The sequence below is a fragment of the Crotalus tigris genome, unplaced genomic scaffold, assembly GCF_016545835.1.
Source record: "Crotalus tigris isolate CLP2741 ecotype Arizona unplaced genomic scaffold, ASM1654583v1 scf7180000018485.2372832, whole genome shotgun sequence".
Lineage (NCBI taxonomy): Eukaryota > Metazoa > Chordata > Lepidosauria > Squamata > Viperidae > Crotalus > Crotalus tigris.
Genome location: NW_024097033.1, coordinates 1663788 through 1682620, shown reverse-complemented (window position 1 = coordinate 1682620; position 18833 = coordinate 1663788). Strand labels below are relative to the sequence as shown.

Genomic DNA, 18833 nt, shown 5'->3' with positions numbered 1-18833 from the left:
TTTCTCTGGAGAGTGGATACTTGTCATTACAAAAGCCTATTCTATTTTCATGTTTTTTCTACTTCAGAAGGGCTGGATACAATGGTAATCAGGGCATACAGTATGGGGCTGCAGGTAGTTCTGAGCCATGATTCGCCCAATCCTGATTTAAAGTAACTATGAGAGGGTGTGTGTTGCATTAATAATAGTATTACAAGTGAATTTTAGCTCATTAGAAATGGTTGGGTTTTAGACTTATGGAGGGTGGGTTTGGGATGCAAATGATGTCGTGAAATAGAGAAGTGACCATGGCATTAAAGTGGAATATGTGCTTAGTATATAAGATGGAGCTAGTGCCAATAAGACTGGAAAATATTAGGTTAAGTGCATCTGAAATTGGATTGAGTAATTGGAACTGGAACTGATTATGTATTTGTGAAATTAGTGCACAGAACTTTTAACACATAAGAAAATATTGTGATTTTCTCTATATTGCATGGAAGCATAAGAATACTTCCACAATGTCTCAAAGTAACGTTGTCCTCTGGAGCACTCTTAAATATCCAGTTTCATTTTGGCATCATTGCATTATGACAAACAATTACCAAAATATACTTGAGGATATTCAAAAGACTGTGTGACAAGTTAGAGAAAATACAGCAGTTGCACTTAACAATCTCCTGACTTTTTCTTAATGAAAAACAGCCTCAAGAAAATGATCTCCCTGAAGACCATTTTGCTATTTAAAAAAACCTCCCCCCCCCCCAAGTTGTTCTTCCTATCAACTGCAGGAGATGGCATCATGAAGGCAACTTTGATTAGAAAAAATAACAATTTCCTTGCAATTGCTTTTAGTTTGGTTTGTTTCATTAGATGGGAGTTTGTTTCATCGTTTCCCAATAGGTTTTTTTCAAAATGAAAAGCAATGTGTTTACTGATCTTTAGGCAGAGGTCTGCCATCTTTTCTTGGCCACAGACTGTACTAGGTCATAGATCTTAATTGTGCCCCATTGTGAAAGGAGCAACCCCAAATTTAAGGCTAAATCCAGATGCAATATTAGATCTCCCTCTAGTAAAATGGAGTTGATGTTTCATTAAGGGATCACACATGGACTTTAAAACATCATGATTTTACCTTTTTAAATATATTCATTCCCAAATCAGAGGAGAGATCTGGAACTGCTGGTCTCCGCAGGTTAGTTAAGGATACTTTGGCAAAAGCTTCGGTGCTTAATGATTTTTCTTCCTCATTACATTTCATTGTGAGATCCTACACTCCCCAAGAGAGACAAGAAAAACGTGAGCCTGACTAGGAAAACAGGTACTTTTTTTTTTTCCTTTTTGTAAACACTGTCACCATTTGTTTCCTTTGGATGATAGAGAATTGGAACTTTGTAGCAGTGCTTGAACTGTTGAAGTCCACGAGTCATAAAAGAGCCAAGGTTGCCTACTCCTGCTCTAGACTAATCAAATCCAAATCCTGCAACTATTCTTCATATGTTTTAGTCTCCAGGTCTTTAATCATCTTAGTTGCTCTTCTTTGCACTTTTTCCAAAGTCTCAACATTTTTTTTGTAATGTGATGACCAAAACTGGATTCAGTAATCCAGGTGTGGCCTTACCTGTGTTTTGTGAGTATTGACTAGTGAGGGAGCAGCAGCCACCATGGAACTACTGCGTGGCCTTGGCAATGGTGGGAGTTCTGGGTCAAATGATTTCTCTGGCTTTTCTTCTAACATGTGGCGCAGCCGCTGAAGATAATACATCAAAGACCATTGTGTGCCTTCCTCAGACCAGTGTGGCTGAAGCAGGCATCGTAATACAGCAACATCAAAGTAAGTGGCATAGCGAGACTTTTGGCATGGTGGAATCACCAAAGACACCCTGTTACAAAGAGCAAAAAGAAGCACATTAATCCAACCAACTGAGGAGTCAAGCAACAATCAAGATGTGGGCCCCCAGATAACAATCTGTGTCTTCATCCAGGATAGAGTTGTTAATATCAGCATGATCTTAACAGACGATCCCCAAATGTGGTATATTATGTGACCAAAACCCCGTTATTTTGAAAAAGGGAGCACAAATTATTAAATATGAAATGTAGCTTTTATTCCAAGACTTAAGAGAGTGAAGAAGAATGAAAGGGGCTCACTTGATCCTGAGCATGAATTTAAGAACTCAGCATTGTTGGGAAAGTTTCAGAAGGAAGAAACAGCTCCTCTCTGGATTCCGTGAAAACCTGCCCAATTCTCCTGCCATCTCCACTGGGCACACATTTCAGATCTCCTTGATGTATGTGATAATTACATTAATTAAGTTTCAAACAGGTCGTCATGATACTCTGGAAAGTACTAGCTTATAAATTATGCTTGAAAACCAAGGTCCCAAACACAACCAAAGGACTGGTCTTAAATTTACACATGAATATACTCTTCTTAGCTTGCCAAAGAATTGTTGGCTTTTTAGGACTACACTCCAATGGGCCACTCTTTGGGGATAAAATCCCACCGCAAAAGATTCATAAAATAGAATATAAACATGATCATACTTCCTATATTTATAACAACATAAACTCATAATTTTTGAAAATGTATAATGCACAAAACACAAGAATTAAAACACTTTACACTGAAACAATAAAATAATATAAGCAGCAGCCACCGACGTATTTTTAAAAATTCTAAACAATACAAAAATTAAAAATTAAATCAATAATTGAGTAAAATACAGACAAACAAAAAGTGTCTTTGGTTAGTGCCAAAAAGAGAACACAATTATACCGGGAGAATCACTTCAGAGGTGGAGGACAACCACTGAAAAGGGCTATTCCTCTATACTGGTTACTCAGTTTTATGTTTGCAGGGTCGAGGCATTAAGCGGAGACACATTGTGTGAACAAGCTTCCTTTATTGATCTCTTCTCACAACCAGCAACCAGCAAAAGGCGTGCAGGCCTTTTATAGTGTCCAAAACCCGGACAGTGTCAGCCAATAGAAATCCGGCTGTTTTCGCACCTTGCGCATGTGCAGAAGGCTGGCGACAGCCAATCTGGTCCCGGGCAGCTTTTGGTCTGCCCAGGACCATTTGCAACATTTCTGAGCCTGCTGAATGCTTCAGCAGGCTCAGGACACAACACCCCTCCCCCTAGATAAAACTATATACTTTATGATGTAACAAGCACAGGTACAGGTATTCAAGGGACTGGGGGTTAATGGAAATCACAATACCCTGCACACAGGCAAGCACTCTTACATACTGTATACAATCATTCAGAAAGAAAATAGAACAAATAATAAGCTGAAGATAACACTCCTTCACTGAGTGTTTGTTCTGCATCTTGTTTAAGGACTAGTAAGGTTCCCTTAGAATTGACAGAAACCTCACATAGTCCTAAAGAAGTTTAGGTGGGCCCTTGGCCCGCTGTGACCTTCTAATGGCCGGTGAGTGTGCCTGGCCGCTAGCTCGCCTGCCAAGCTAGGCAGACCAGGACTTTGATGCCCCAAGGACCCAGGTGACCCACCCAGCTGCTGACTGGCTGGATCCTCTGAATCCAAACCAGAGTTCCTTGGGGGGGTGGAATTCCCCAAGTCCAGTGGAGGGGTGGAATTCCCCAAATCCACAATGGACTCCTCTTGGGAGCACTGTCCCTCGAGCCCAAGACCAGCAGCTGGAGTGGCCTGAGTGGCGGAAGTGCCCCAGTACCCCATAGCCCCCGTGTATGGGCCGGAGGTGCCAGAGTCAGGAGCCACCTCAAAAAAACCCGTTTTTGGAGACTCCCTGTTTGGAGCACTTGTGGAAGCCTGGTATGACCCCCATTCTGGAGCAATAACTGAATCTTGTGAATATCCCCACAGAAACATGTGCGGTAGCATGTGAAAACCCGCTGGAGCTGGGAGACTGTGGTCCAGAATGAAGATTATGGTCCTCCTCCCCCCCCCCAGAGCAGAGCCAGGAGCGGACGTGTTGCTGTGTAGCCTCCAGCACAGTTGGTTGATGTGTCATTGGATGACACATCCATCGTCCAAGGCCACTTCATATGACAGCGGCCCAGAGACCTTGCATACCACTGCTGTGACCTAGAGATGTCCAGGACCATAGTTCCTTGCCCAGACTGGATCGCCCACCTGTAGTCTCCTAGGTGCCCGCGGCTGTGACACCTGTGAAGCCACCCGGTCTGGGTGCAACTTGTCTAGTTTGGTGATGAGGCAGCGACCCCAGCGGAGTTCTGCTGGGCTCTTTCCTGTGGCTGTGCAAGGACTGGTGCAGTGTGCAAGAAGGAAATCTGCCAACCTGTGATGCCAGCTGCCATAAGTGAGTTTTTTGAGAGCATCTTTGGTAGTGTGCACGATCCTCTCTGCTTAGCCATTGGAAGATGGATGAAATGGAGCAGAAGTCGCATGCCAGATCAAGTTGGCCTGAAGAAAAGCCTGGAACTCAAAAGAGGTAAATTGGGGGCCATTATCTGAAACCAGGACATCTGGAAGTCCATGTGAGGCAAAGATCCCTCTCAACACCTGGATGGTCTTGGCAGTAGTAGTGGAGGAAACAGGAACAACCTCTAGCCACTTGGAATGGCTGTCAACGAGGAGAAGGAAGAATTGCCCCTGAAAGGGCCCAGCATAATCTATATGTACCCGTGACCAAAGGGCTTGTGTTTCCTCCCACCTATGTACTGGGGCCTGAGGCATTTCAGGCCTTGACTGTTGGCACACTTGGCACCCATGCACCTGGGCCTCAATGGCTTTATCGAGTCCAGGCCACCAGAGATGGCTGCACACAAGCGCTTTCATCTGTACTATGCCTGGATGTCCCTCATGCAGAGAGAGCAAGATTCTAGACCTTAATGAGGCTGGGATGACTACCCTACTACCCCATAACAGGCACCCTCTGAAAGTGGAAAGCTCGTTGTCAATGCTGCAAATATTGTATATTCTTGCTTTTGATAATATGCAGAATTGTCTGATAAATATGGGGTTAATAAAGAGCAGAAGGGGTGTTGGGGGTAAAGCCCGGGAAAGAAAGAGGAAGAAAACATTTGACCTTCACACTAATTGGATAGTGTGAGATATGACGGCTAATTTAGGGAGGGAACACGCTAATAATTTAACTGCTCAGAGGAAGAGAATTTAGATCCTAGCATCCCTCTGTTGTGCCTGTGCCGACATTTTGTAACAATCAAAGACTTTTAGGAAAATAAATGCCTGGAAGTTCTTTGGAATGTTTCATCATCCGGAACCACATCACTCGTGCTTCCTTTGCCAGAAGCTTTGAAACTCAGTATTTGGACATGTGTCAGGCCATCCTGATAGCACCCATGTCAGCACGTGTGTAAGCGTGTGATCAGTGGCAGTCTCTGCAGCCACATCCCTAGCATTGAGGGAAGATTCAGAATGGAGAGAATGTTAGTAGCAGGAGCAGGAGCTGCCTCTATCTGTTTTAGAGGTAATCTGCTGAGGCCATCTGCATGGCCCATTTCTTTTCCAGGTTTGCGAATTAAAGTGTAGTCATATGCTGACAAGAAGATAAACCATCTCAGCATACGTGGGGAAATAATGTGTGGTGTTTGTTTGTTTGTAGTAAACAAACCCCACAGACTTATGGTCTGTGTAGACCATGAAGTGGCAGCCATATAAGAAATCATGAAATTTCTTTATGCCAGTCACTATGGCCAAGGCTTCTCTGTCAATCTGAGCATAATTACGCTCTGCAGATGACAGAGTCCTTGAATAGTAGGCCACAGGGACTTGGGTCCCATCAGCCTTCAGGTAACTAAGTACTGCTCCCACCCCATAAGGGGATGCATCACATGAGATGCATACAGGCAATTGCTCATTAAAATATGCTAATACAGCATTTGAAAAGAGCAAGGCCTTAACCTCATTGAAACTCCTGTCATGGACCTTAGTCCACTGCCATGGAGCTTGTTTATCTAAGAGCTGGTGTAACAGCTCTGCCACTGCAGCCTTGTGGGGAAGAAATGTGTGATAGAAATTTAAGATCCCAAGAAAGTTTGCAGCTCGCTTTTGGACTTGGGACTTGGGGCCTGCTGAATTGCTTGAAGCTTGGATTCAGCAGGATGGATGCCTTGAGCATCAATTCTGAATCCTAAGAATTCAGTCGATGTAACTCCAATTTTACACTTGTCTTGCTTCTGTTTCAGACCCGCTTGGCGGAAACGAAGCAAGACAGCCCTTAGTCTCTCAGCTAAGTTTAGAGATGACTCCCCAGCAATGAGGACGTCATCAAAGTAGGGACAGACCCCAGAAATACCATGGAGCATGTGCTCCATTACACTTTGGAAGATACCAGGGGCCACATTAACCCCAAACTATAGTCTTTTGACTTTAAAGGCTCCTCTGTGCGTTACAATCGTTTAAGCCTTAGCTGTTGCCTCATCAACAGGTAACTGTTGGTAGGCCTGTGCCAAATCAAGCTTCACAAAGATCCGCCCCCCCCTTGAAGGAGGCCAGAATGTGACTTACCACAGGCACTGGATGTGCATGCTATTGCAGCGCTTTGTTCAATGTACACTTATAGTCCACACAAATTCGGACTTCTCCATTAGCCTTTAAAGGCGTTACAATGGGGTTTCCCATGGACTAGAGTCTACAGGTTCTAGGATGCCCTGCTGGAGCAGCTTGTCCAGCTCTGCATCAATTTTGCTTTTGAGAGCAAAAGGCACCCTTCTAGGCTTAATCCTAATGGGTGTGATAGTTGGGTCTAAGTGTAAGGAAATGGGAGGCCCCTTGTAGGAGCCAAGCTCTGAGCTAAACACATGAGCAAACTCCTTGCAAACTTCTGCAAGACCTAGTGTTTGCAGGCTGTGCAGCCCAGTCACTTAGATTCCAAGGGCCTCGAACCAATTAAGTTCAATGAAATTCGTGTGATCACCCCCAACTACCACCGCATCTAGTAGGCCTTCAAAAGCCTTACGCTGCACTTTGAGCATAGCCTCCCCCTTCACACTGACTCTAGAATTCTGAAAGTCAGTGAGAATTAAGTTAGATGGCCCGAGTTTGACTCAAAGGCCACTACTGCTGCAAATCCTTTTGAAGGTGTCATGTGAAATGATTGATAGAGCGGACCCTGTTTCCAACTCCATTGATAAGGGAACCCCTTGCAACTTCATGTCAATGCAAAACTTTTTCTTAAGGGGCTTGTGTGTCCCTGTCCTCTGAATACTCCTGCATGATGCGCAGAAACCAACCCTGTGTTGGCTGGGGACCCTGGTACCTTTCTGAAGCAATTCTTCCCAAGGTTGGACCTTCTGGCGACCCAAACAGATGGAGGCAATGTGGCATTGTCTGCCACATGCCCAGCAAATGGTGGAGTGGAATCTGTAGTCAGTGCGCTTGTGGCGTCCTCCACACCTGAAGCACTGAGGAAATGCTGAGGCCTTGTCTGGACACTCCTTCGACCTTCTCTCTGCTGGCTGGTGTAGCCTGTCCACCTCCTCTTCAGGATCCAGTTCTGGATCTTCTTGAGCGACCTCTTGATGGACAGTCACAGTGGCTGGAAGGTTTCTGGCAAGATGCAAAGCTTTTACAGCGCTGCCCGCTGCTTCTTCAGCTGCAACCTCTCTCAAGGCATCTTGGAATGAAACTTCTTCCTTGGCAAAGATCTTTTGTTGCAGCTCCCGGCTCCTTAGGCCACAAATGAAACGATCCCGCAGCCTCTCTTCCAGATCCTTGAATTCACAAGGCCTGGCCGCTTGTCTTAAGGCAGCAATAAAGACCGCAGCAGACTCACCCAGCCTCTGGTCTCTCCGCTCGAATGCGTGCCTCCAAGTGATTATAGAAAGTTTAGGCAGAAATGTTCTTTAAGCATTTTCTTCAAGTCAGCATACATTACTGACTCCAAAAGCGCTAGGGTCACCAGATTCTCTGCTATGTCAAACATTTCTTGCCCACAGACACACAGCAGGGTTACCGCTTTAAGGCCGTCTTCCCTTATCTGATTGACCCTAAAGTAATTCTCTACCCGCGCCACGTATGAGTTCCAGTGCTCTGGTGGGACACATCAAAATCAGATAACTGGCCAATCTTAGACATCTTAAGCCTTACAGTCTCATTAATGTCTTCGCTGCAAGCCTTGTCTTGGGGGAAGGGGTCCATTTGCTGAGCTCACCTCCAGCGATGCTGTACTGGCAGGCTGAGTTGCTATGCTGGACACCGACTTCCCAAGCTTCCAGACCTTCTAAGTCCTAAATTCTGTTGTAAATCTTTCTCTTGCCTGCAGTAATCCCACCTTCGTTGCCAGTTTTATATTTACAGGGTCCAGGCATTAAGCAGAGACACATTGTGTGAACAAGCTTCCTTTATTGATCTCTTCTCACAACCAGCAACCAGCAAAAGGCGCGCAGGCCTTTTATACTGTCCAAAACCCGGACAGTGTCAGCCAATAGAAATCCGGCTGTTTTTGCGCCTTGTTCATATGCGCAAGGCTGGCAACAGCCAGTCTGGTCCCGGGCAGCTTTTGGTCTGCCCGGGACCATTTGCAACATTTCTGAGCCTGCTGAATGCTTTAGCAGGCTCAGGACACAACACTCAGGATCTCAGCATTAGAAGGTGTCTTCCTGAATGTCTTAGTCTACAAGAAATCCAATGGCTCCCTAGGACACACTCCCTAGGACACACCATCTACCAGAAGAAAACACACACAAACCACTATCTGCACGCTCTCTCACACCACCACCCAGCACAGATCAACTCCGTAGCCAAGACACTCATCTCCAGAACAAAATGCTTAGCTGATGAACAACACTTAAAAACAACACTTAGTACACACTCCAATTAATGTACTAACATCCAATGGATTCCAAAGAAATAAGATTACCAAACTAATCCAAAAGAAACCCCCACTAAAATCCAAGACAGAGAACAAGAAAACAGCAAAGCCCTCCTCCCATACATAAAAGGCACCACAGACAAAATCAGCAACATCCTCAACAAACACAACATCAAGACAGCATTCTGCACAAACAGAAAAATATCCACCATCCTAAGAAACCCCAAAGACAAAATTGAGTTAGAAAATCAAGGAGTATATGAAATCCCATGCACCGCTTTCCCACCACATACATCGGACAAACCAACAGAAGAATAAGTGCACGCATTGAAGAACATAAGAACTCAGTCAAAAAAGAGGAACCAACTTCTTCCCTTGTCCAACACCTTAAAGCCACAGGACATGAAATTGACTTTAAAAAAACCAGAACTATCGCCAAAACTGAACACTTTAATAACAGAATAATCAGAGAAGCCACCGAAACAGAAAAACGCCCACACCTACCAGCCATTTGGAAACCCACCCTTATTGACGAACGAGTCCCTAACACAAAGAATGACACCAGACCCACACTCATGAAAATCACACATGATGTCACCACCACACATCCACGCAAAAAGCAAACCCAAACCCACACCGATGATGAGGCATGACCACAAACCAGAAGCCAGACCACAGCTGCATCATTAGCCACTTTAAACCCCTCCAATCCATACATGAAACAAACTGACACCCACCATGAAGATGAGGCACGACCACGAATGCGAAGCCAAACAAGAGCAATGCAGCTTACCATTTTAAACCCCCCTGCAACTCAGACTAGCACAGCAAAGCCACCACCCAAACAGAACACTCCCCATTCCAATCAGAGCACAGCCAACCACCCATCCAATCAGAGCACAGCCAAGCCCCTAACCAATCAGAACACACTCCACCCAATCAGAAACAGCCAAGCTCCCATCCAATCAGTTCATACCCCCACTAGCAGTTAAAAGGAAGAAACAGCTATGATCACACATTGCTCCTAGAAGCAAGAAGCTGAAAACACCAGCCTGAAGATGACGAATGAGACTTTGTCGAAACGTCGCCAAGACACCTCCAATTTAACGCGAGAGAAAACCCGAATAACCAAAGACCTACCTGTGTGTGTGTGTGTGTGTGTGTGTGTGTGTGTGTGTGTGTGTTTTCTGAGGTTTTCGTGGGTGTTTGTATGTAGGTCTTTGGTTATTCGGGTTTTCTCCCGCGTAAAATTGGAAGTGTCTTGGCGACGTTTCGACGAAGTCCCATTCGTCATCTTCAGGCTGGTGTTTTCAGCTTCGTGCTTCGAGGAGCAATGTGTGGTCTTAGCTGTTTCTTCCTTTGAACTGCCAGTGGGGGTATGAACTGGGTGGGAGCTTGGCTGTGTTTTGATTGGATGGAGGTGTATTCTGATTGGTTAGGGGTTTGGCTGTGCTATCTAGAATGCTGTATGTTACACCCTGTTGCCCAAATAGATAACTCCTCCGCTGTTTCTTCCCTCCCTAACACAGCTGGCAAAAGTGAGACAGAGCCTGTGGCCTAGAGGTTTAATACAGCTGCCTAACATGCAGACAGCCCAGGTTCGACTCTCAGAAGGGTATGTCTGGTTGAAAAGAGCTAAAGAGTTCGAAATAGCTATTCCAGTTCTCCCTTAATTCTTTGCTAGCAATCCAAATTTTAGAAATGTATATGATGTCACAGTTGTGACTGCTGCCTGTGGATGGCTCTAGTTTGAGCTGATACAAAGCAAAAGATTTCTCTCTCCCATATTTGGGCAACAGGGTGTAACATACAGCATTCTAGATAACTCCTCCCCTGTTTCTTCCCTCCCTAACACAGCTGGCAAAAGTGAGACAGAGCCTGTGGCCTAGAAGTTTAATACAGCTGCCTAACATGCAGACAGCCCAGGTTCGAATCTCAGAAGGGTATGTCTGGTTGAAAAGAGCTAAAGAGTTCAAAATAGCTATTCCAGTTCTCCCTTAATTCTTTGCTAGCAATCCAAATTTTTATATATATATATATATATATATATATATATATATATATATATATATATATATATATATAGGTCTTTGGTTGTTCGGGTTTTCTCCCGCGTAAAATTGGAAGTGTTTGGTGACGTTTCGACGAAGTCCCATTCGTCATCTTCAGGCTGGTGCTTTCCACTTCGTGCTCCTTGAAGCACAAAGCTGAAAGCACCAGCCTGAAGTTGACGAATGGGACTTCGTCGAAACGTCGCCAAGACACTTCCAATTTTACACGGGAGAAAACCCGAACAACCAAAGACCTACATACAAATTCCTGCGAAAACTTCAGAAAACATATATATATATATATATATATATATATATATATATATATATGTATGTATGTATGTATGTATGTATGTATGTATGTATATGTATATGTATATGTATATGTGTTTTCTGAGGTTTTCGCGGGTGTTTGTATGTAGGTCTTTGTTTGTTTGGGTTTTCTCCTGCGTAAAATTGGAAGTGTCTTGGCGACGTTTCGACGAAGTCCCATTCGTCATCTTCAGGCTGGTGCTTTCAGCTTTGTGCACGAAGCTGAAAGCACCAGCCTGAAGATGACGAATGGGACTTCGTCGAAACGTCGCCAAGACACTTCCAATTTTACGCAGGAGAAAACCCGAACAAACAAAGACCTACATATGTATATATATATATATATGTAGGTCTTTGGTTATGCATGGGCCTGGGTGCAGGTATATATATATCTTTTAATACTTTTATACAAATATATAAAATTATATTGTTGTAAACATAGACCTAACATACGGAGCTCCATCCTTGTAAATATCTTCCTTTCACTTTGGTTTCTTCCAGTTTTTTCCTTTCCTTTATTTTTCATTTCCCTCCAAAATCTATTCTCAATACTGCAATAAAATTGTCTCACACACATTCCAAACCTCTCAGCACGCTTGAATTCTTCATTAATTCTCTTAATCATTCATCACAAACAATTAAAGCAATAATGCTTTTTAGTTTTATATCAATTTTTGTTATGTATACTTAAACATAAAGTTATGTTTAGGCCATGTATTTGAAACTAAATAGAAACTCATCAAATAGTTACCACTCTTATTCATTGGAGTGTCTTCAAACGGCCTGTTCATATTTTCTGAATGCTATCATCTTGATCCTGCCCATCCATTCATGTCACTAGCAATATATTTTCCCCATGTACACGTTCACTCACAATGTTGCTGCTCAGTTCTGGTTCTTCTATTATCACAATTCATTGCAGCATATCACACGAGTATCACCAACATATGGATTCCTGTTTTCATATGCTCCCATAACAAATTAGATGGCATTAATTCGTATTTCCTAACATAAATTTTAACACTCCCCCCCATAATTACACCTACACCTTCACTTCCTAGCATGTATTTCCGAATGTCACTTCATTCAGATCTATTACACCTTTCCTTTTTTATTAGTTTCACAGATGCTCAATCTCTCTATTTTCATTTCATTAATTAATGCTATTTACAATGTACTCTTTTATTCCAAGTTTGAATAATCTGTAAGGCTTAGTTATCACCAGTTAAGTACATAGATTTGACTTCCACTCTCTTCATGGTTTTGATCAATCAGAGCTTTCACACAACACTTTTTACTAAGATAGAAAAACTACAAAGAAGGTTGGCAAACTTTGTTGTATCCATGTCCTTTATAATATTCTCTGATAATGGTATGGATAATACTAGCCAGTGTGGTACATTTGAGTCAGTATGTCACAAGCAACTAGAGCCCAAATTTGCCCTAAACACACCATTCTATGAAAGCTTGGATAGCTACTCTAGAAACTAACTTGTGCTCAACTAGCTTATTTATTCATATCTCACACATTGAACAGATGAATAAATTTAAGTATTCATTGTGACTATTGTAACAAACAGTCATTCCATTTTTTTCTGCATAATATATGATTCATTATGAAACGGATACAAACTGATGAACAGATGAAAGAAAATTTGAAATTTTTTCCCCTTATAAATAGAATGTAAGATAAATATACAGTCATATTATCTTTCACAGAGAAACAAAAATGTAAGAAAAATGTAACAGTGAGACTATTTGGAGAAGAAAGCTAAGGCATCTTTAGGCAGACATTCCAAATTACTTCCTGTGCTAAATAAGAATGATTCCTGTTATGCCCCTGTAACAGAATACCTAATGAATTGTACAGCAAAGGCTTTTTGAGCAAGTTGAAAGATCAGATAAATGACTGTTGGTTGAAATAGTTACATTCAATGTTCCAATTTCTGACATGCCTTATGCAGGAAAAAAAAATGTTTTCCAAGCCAACTACAAATTTGTGGTCCACAATACAAATAAACAAATTGCAAATGCATGTAATAGCAATATGTTAAAAAAAGGATACCTATTTCCTACATACCTTAGATAAACCTAGATTACAACAATGTCATCTTATTTTTACTATTAAGGATTAGCAGGATAAAATACATAATGATTTTAGTCAATATTGAAGAAATTGATGTGTTTTTATGCAATATAACTGTTCCTAACATTATGACTAATGCCTTGTTTATTCACCACTAGGCATCTCTTTAAAAAAAGAATAGATAACATTAAATCTATGAAAATAAGAGCTATTTGGCAATTTAAGAGAGTATTCAATTAACTGAATAGCATGACAAACTCATTTAGTCCTTGGTGTCAAAGCAAGAATATTCAATATTAGCACTTGGGTTACAATGGCAATTGGAACCAGAATGTCTACTGCTAAGCAATGTGGTCATAAAATGCAATGTCACATGACTACATTCCTTAGTGATGGCAATCACAGCAGTCCCCATTGCCATCATAACCCCAGAACTGGGTGGATTGTTAAGCAAAAGGAGTCCCATACAAGGAGTGTGGGATGTGTGTGCAGGCACTCTGGAGGTGGGTCTGCAGGCAGGTGTGCATTACAGTGCAGGGAAGTAGGGGTTGCAATGGAGTATGAGATCCCTCAGGAGGAAAAGCGGCAGGACCAAATTGCTGGAGAGTCTTTGCAACCTCCTACTGGCTTCTTCATGGACTTTGCTTGTGTGAAGCCAGCAGGAAAGGTCACAAATGTACTCATGAGACTGGAGGATGCTATAACTCTTGTAAATGTGAGCCGGTTGCTAATTGGCTGAATCACAATCACATGACCGAAGGTTTGCTGAAATGGTCAGAACTTTAAGGACTGGTCGTAAATTCTCCTTGTTCAGTACTGTTGCAACTTTGAACAGTCAATGAACGAGTGGACTGTCAATATATGATTCTTTGTCATATATTTCTATGCTTCCTACAAACTCTATTAAGTTTACTGAAATTTATAAAAATAGGTATCCCACTTATTGCTTGAATTCTTTAAAATCTACAAATAATTATTTCAGTGAAACTTTTTTTATGTGTTCTTGTAAATATATCAGATTCTTAGCTCAAAGAAAAATTAGCATAAACAGATGGATAAAAATTCAGCTGAATTACTGGAAGAAATACATTTGGTAAATATTTATATTACTTCAACATTGTTAAATTTACTTAGCAGCATTTCTATCCTTATGTTATTTCAAAGAGATATGTAAGATATTAAGAAATTGTATAGGGCAAGGACAAACTCCTACAATTTAGTTATCTAAATTAATTATATGATGATGACAGTTTTAATCTTCCTGACTTGCAGCTTTATCATTGGTATATGTTTTGACTTCTTTCTATGGGGCACAAGCAATCTGGTAACACACCTTTGTTAGTACAAGTAGTAAGTTATTATGTAATTCCTCTGAAATTATGGGAAGGGTCTTGGCTTCATTTTTAGCAATAGTTCTGTTCTGTCTCCTGCATTAAATACAACAAAGTAGGTCTGGAAGCCATTTGGTTTGAGTCAGTGGTGTTGGTTTTTCCTAAATTATTTTTGCTCCCTCAATCTCTGCTTTTCCACTTTGGTTTCTCTTCCCCCCTCCCTCTTAAAGCAATTTTTTAAAAGTACAATTTTTTTCTACTTAATTTTAATTGCACACTAAGCTCACTGAGTCAATGATTGCACACTTTCCCCAAAGGCCAGAATGTTATGATTGTTTGAATTTTATCTTCAAGGACAGAAATAATTGTATAAAAGCTGGATCGGTAAGTAGAGCAAACAACATTTATTCTGTTCCTGCTTGTTGCTAGGCAACACCCTCTCCAGTTCCGTTTGGAGTGATCAATGAGTTCAGCAAATGAAGAGAAATTAATGACGCAGGCTAGAGACCCTGCCTGCAGCTTCATTGCCATAGTGACCACCCACTTCAGTTTCAGACACTGAATGCCTTGCTGTATTTTGAACCTGCATATTTTTTTTGGGGGGGGGGAAGGACCCAAAACATAGAAAATACCAATTTGATTTCCTGATTTTTTTTAACCATCTGTCCAGGCATGTGTATGTTGTTCCTTTCTATATACAGTTTGTAAGGCACAATGAATATGTCTTTTGACTTCTCACTAGAAAACGATAGGTGCCACATTTCCACAATTTCATCAATAACATTGTGTTAACTATGGGTCCTGGAACCAAATAAACAGGATTGGTCACAAATTTGTCCTATCAAATAAGGTATCCACTGGATAGATAAAGGCAGGAAATGTAAGCATTAGATGTGTTTCATTTCAGCCTCCATATAAAGCATTTCCCCAGTTCATACAAAACAAACCATTATCTTTATTTTTTTTAAGTATTTTATGAACAAAATGTTTTCTGTTCAGCTTTTGAAGTGTGACAAAGTGTTCTAAGGTGTTCAAGACTACAATTCCACAACGATTAGGCAATTGAGGTGTCTAAGGATTATAGTCCAATGCCCCTGGCAGGACATTTGGTTGAATACAGCTGAATTACTGTACTAAGCCAATCGGTGCTCAAAATGAAAAAAGACAGTGAAAAACCTGCACTTTAAACACGTTATAATCTTAGGGTTTCCAGTAGGACTTTTGGAGAGAAAGATGATATAGAATAAAGGAAAGCAAAGGAGCACAGAATTATCCTGGTGCCTTAACCATTATGCCAAACTGGTTCTCTTTAACAGAAGTATCTTTCTGATTTCATAACTTACTCTGTGTAACTAATTGAACCAATTGAACTGAAACTGACTAATTTCAGCCTTGTAGAAGAATGCCTACCGAGGACAGGGGGTTCCTTTCTCTTGAGATGCTTGGGATGAGATGCTCCCATCAATGGAATTTCCATGGTAGCAGCCCAGGAAGGCTCGTCTTGGTGGAATGGAGTCTGGTTCTGTTGATTCACACACTATCTGCAGGCCAGGAAGAGACAAGGTTAAAATGTAGATTGTGTAGATACATCATGAAATCAACCCCATTGTGCTACTAATTCAAGGAAAAAAACCACCAGATATTGTCTTGAAAGTTTCTGTAAGTTAGTATCGAAGAAAAATTGCATCTCCTAGCCTTAGAGGTAAATTGTAATTATTTTTAGAGCTTGTAGAATGAAAACAAATGGACATGGTGAGACATGGAAAGAAAAGAATTGGTAAGTACTGTACATCAAGTCCCAGTTCTCCCTGGGATTATTAAATCACGCTTATGCTCTATCACTTCCAACAGCAGGTGAAGGCTCATGTAATTTGTTGTATTTTGAATGCGCATAATTATTACATGTCACTTAAAAAAACAAAACCATCAAGAGAAAGCCATTTTTAAATAAAATATTCAAACGCTTACTCATTTTCTTTGGAGAACATATTGTAAACATGCTCATATAATGGGGGAGGACAAACTACTCACAAAGTGGCAGCAGGCATGACCAGTCACAAATTCTTACAGGAAGGCCAGGTATTATGCTTGCCCCCTGTCATCCCCTCCACCCTCACAAGATGTTTTCTGACAGTCAGGTTAACTTGTTCCTTTTTTCTGGCTAGGTGGGAATACTTGCATGCCACCCACTGGGGTGCAGTCAATCATTCTTTTATTACTAAACGTTCTTATTTTCCAAGAATGCTTGAGATGATGCTAGTGACGGCTACTGTGTTTTATAGCATTCCAGCTTCCCATTTATTTATCTGTTTGTTTTAATGTCAGATACAGAGCCTGGAAGCCTCAAAGGAATTTCTACAGGGTCACTGGTGCATATGAGTGCCAGGTTTCCTACCACTATGACAGCAAGGCATTCTGTGCTATAAGCCCTTTACCTGTACTCTGAGATAATATAACCTAGATGAAAAATTGCCATCCTAGGTGCAACAAAACACAAGTGGTAAAACAAAAATAAAACAAGTACTCGGTGCCCTGGAAACCATCAGGCACTGAATGAAATTGCTTATGGGCCCTTCAGCACCTCAACATAAAATGTGTGCAACTTTCCCTAAATCTTCATTTCTTGGTAGCAGGGAGGACTGACTTGCTTAATTTATTTCATAGTTCCTGGTGTTGTCCTATCAGTGAGCCAGTAGCAAAAGTTGGCTCATGGAAAAAGCCAAGGAGCCATATAAACAAATGCCCTCCTTTTTGGTAGATATTGCTGTTCCACTTTCAATAAATATTTATACAGGGACATTATATTGAATTTTCTGCCAATTGCTACAATAGAACTGCCATTTTTAATGTACACTTAATCAAGAGCCCAGGTGGCAACTTCTGTTTGGAAGCTTGTTCTATCTGCTTACCCTGCTCCCACCATTTATTCCCATTACTCCCCCTAAAACAATATAGCCTCAGTGATTACCTCTGTATGCTCAGCATCCAGATTAGGAGATTCGCATGTAAGACCCTGGTTTTTGATTGGAGAACTCCTCTTTGCTGGCAAATTCAACAGCTTGTTAGTACAGAAGCTTCATGAATCAAGCTTTAACAATTCTGATAGCAGGCTATACTTTAAATGACCCACACTTCTTAATCATATATGAGTAACTAGTTATTCTCTTTAATCAATACAGAACTACATATCAGAGAATCTAGGATTATGGATTCTAATTCTAATTGCATTTTATTGTAAACATTGCACAGAGAGTATTGTGGGTGAGATCAGAGTTAAAATTGGTAAAAGTGCCATTCTCAGCTTCTTTAAGATCTATAAGAAGTGATTTATGGTAACTAGGATTTTTGAGGAGATGAGTTGTTAGATATAAGTTCTGGGCCTTATTAATATTACCATAAAAAATAAACATTGGTTCACTGCATATGAAGTTTGTCTCTGTTTTTTGGGTGAAGCTAGGAAACACCTTTATTATGATTACAAGTTACATTACATTATTAATACTATACTTAAGATGCTGGGACATGATCACTGACAGCAGCTGATAGCATCCTGGTATTTCCCATTTTTGGTCCTCCATATATTTCTCCACCATTAGGCTAAATGAGATAGCTACTTTGGATGGAAGATATTGCAGCATGTAAGAGCTTGGCAGAACTTGTACTCCTCAACTTGCCCCATGTCCTTTAAGCTCATCTGCTACCTACTCATGCAATGGATTTGAAGAAAACCCCATTGATTATATGAAATGAGGGGGCCCCTTTTAACTCATTTTCAACATTAATATTAGCTAACCACGAGAGTATTTATGCTCTCCTATATTTCTGGGAGTTCATGGAGTAGCCAGGCCAAAGACCTCCGTGTTACTGCTATAATCAATGAATTAAAGAAATACAATTATTCCACTACACCTTTAAGTCAAATGAATTCCCATACAGTATTGCACTCTGCCAAGGTTTTCAGCAAAGCTATACTCATGCCATCAGTATGAGTACATAAAGAATGTAAACATGTTCCCTGTCAAATTCTAGGAATGGGGCAACATATAAGGGCACTTATATTTTAAAATCTCGTAAGTTTATCCTCTAATTGCAACCCACCTCTGTCATTAGACTTATTAAAAAAAATCTAGAGAGATAGTTTTCTCAACAATTTTGACTTCTTTCTTCTTACCAGGAAAATGATATATTAAAAATGGAGAGGCAAAATAGCTTGACTATTAGTGCTAGGAATTCTGTTTGTAAAAATAGTGTAGGCAATAGAAAGCCTCTCTTCACTGTTGTCAATTTAA

The 18833-nt window shown here is 41.1% G+C and overlaps 1 protein-coding gene and 1 long non-coding RNA gene across 15 annotated transcripts in view; one reads left to right on the top strand and one right to left on the bottom strand.

The window, feature by feature from the left end:
- Positions 1-18833, bottom strand: part of UNC80 (unc-80 homolog, NALCN channel complex subunit) — a 185213-nt gene that overhangs the window by 150127 nt on the left and 16253 nt on the right. For all 14 annotated transcript variants that reach the window (XM_039352938.1, XM_039352942.1, XM_039352945.1 and 11 more), the window contains exons 6-9: positions 17513-17586; positions 15955-16085; positions 1601-1862; positions 1115-1249 (exon numbers count right to left, since the gene is read on the bottom strand). In XM_039352938.1, the coding sequence (XP_039208872.1) occupies positions 1115-1249; positions 1601-1862; positions 15955-16085; positions 17513-17586 (602 nt within the window). The remainder of the gene's footprint in view (positions 1-1114; positions 1250-1600; positions 1863-15954; positions 16086-17512; positions 17587-18833) is intronic.
- LOC120312333 overlaps positions 1-18833 on the top strand; it is a 97291-nt gene that overhangs the window by 74616 nt on the left and 3842 nt on the right. The window lies entirely within an intron of this gene.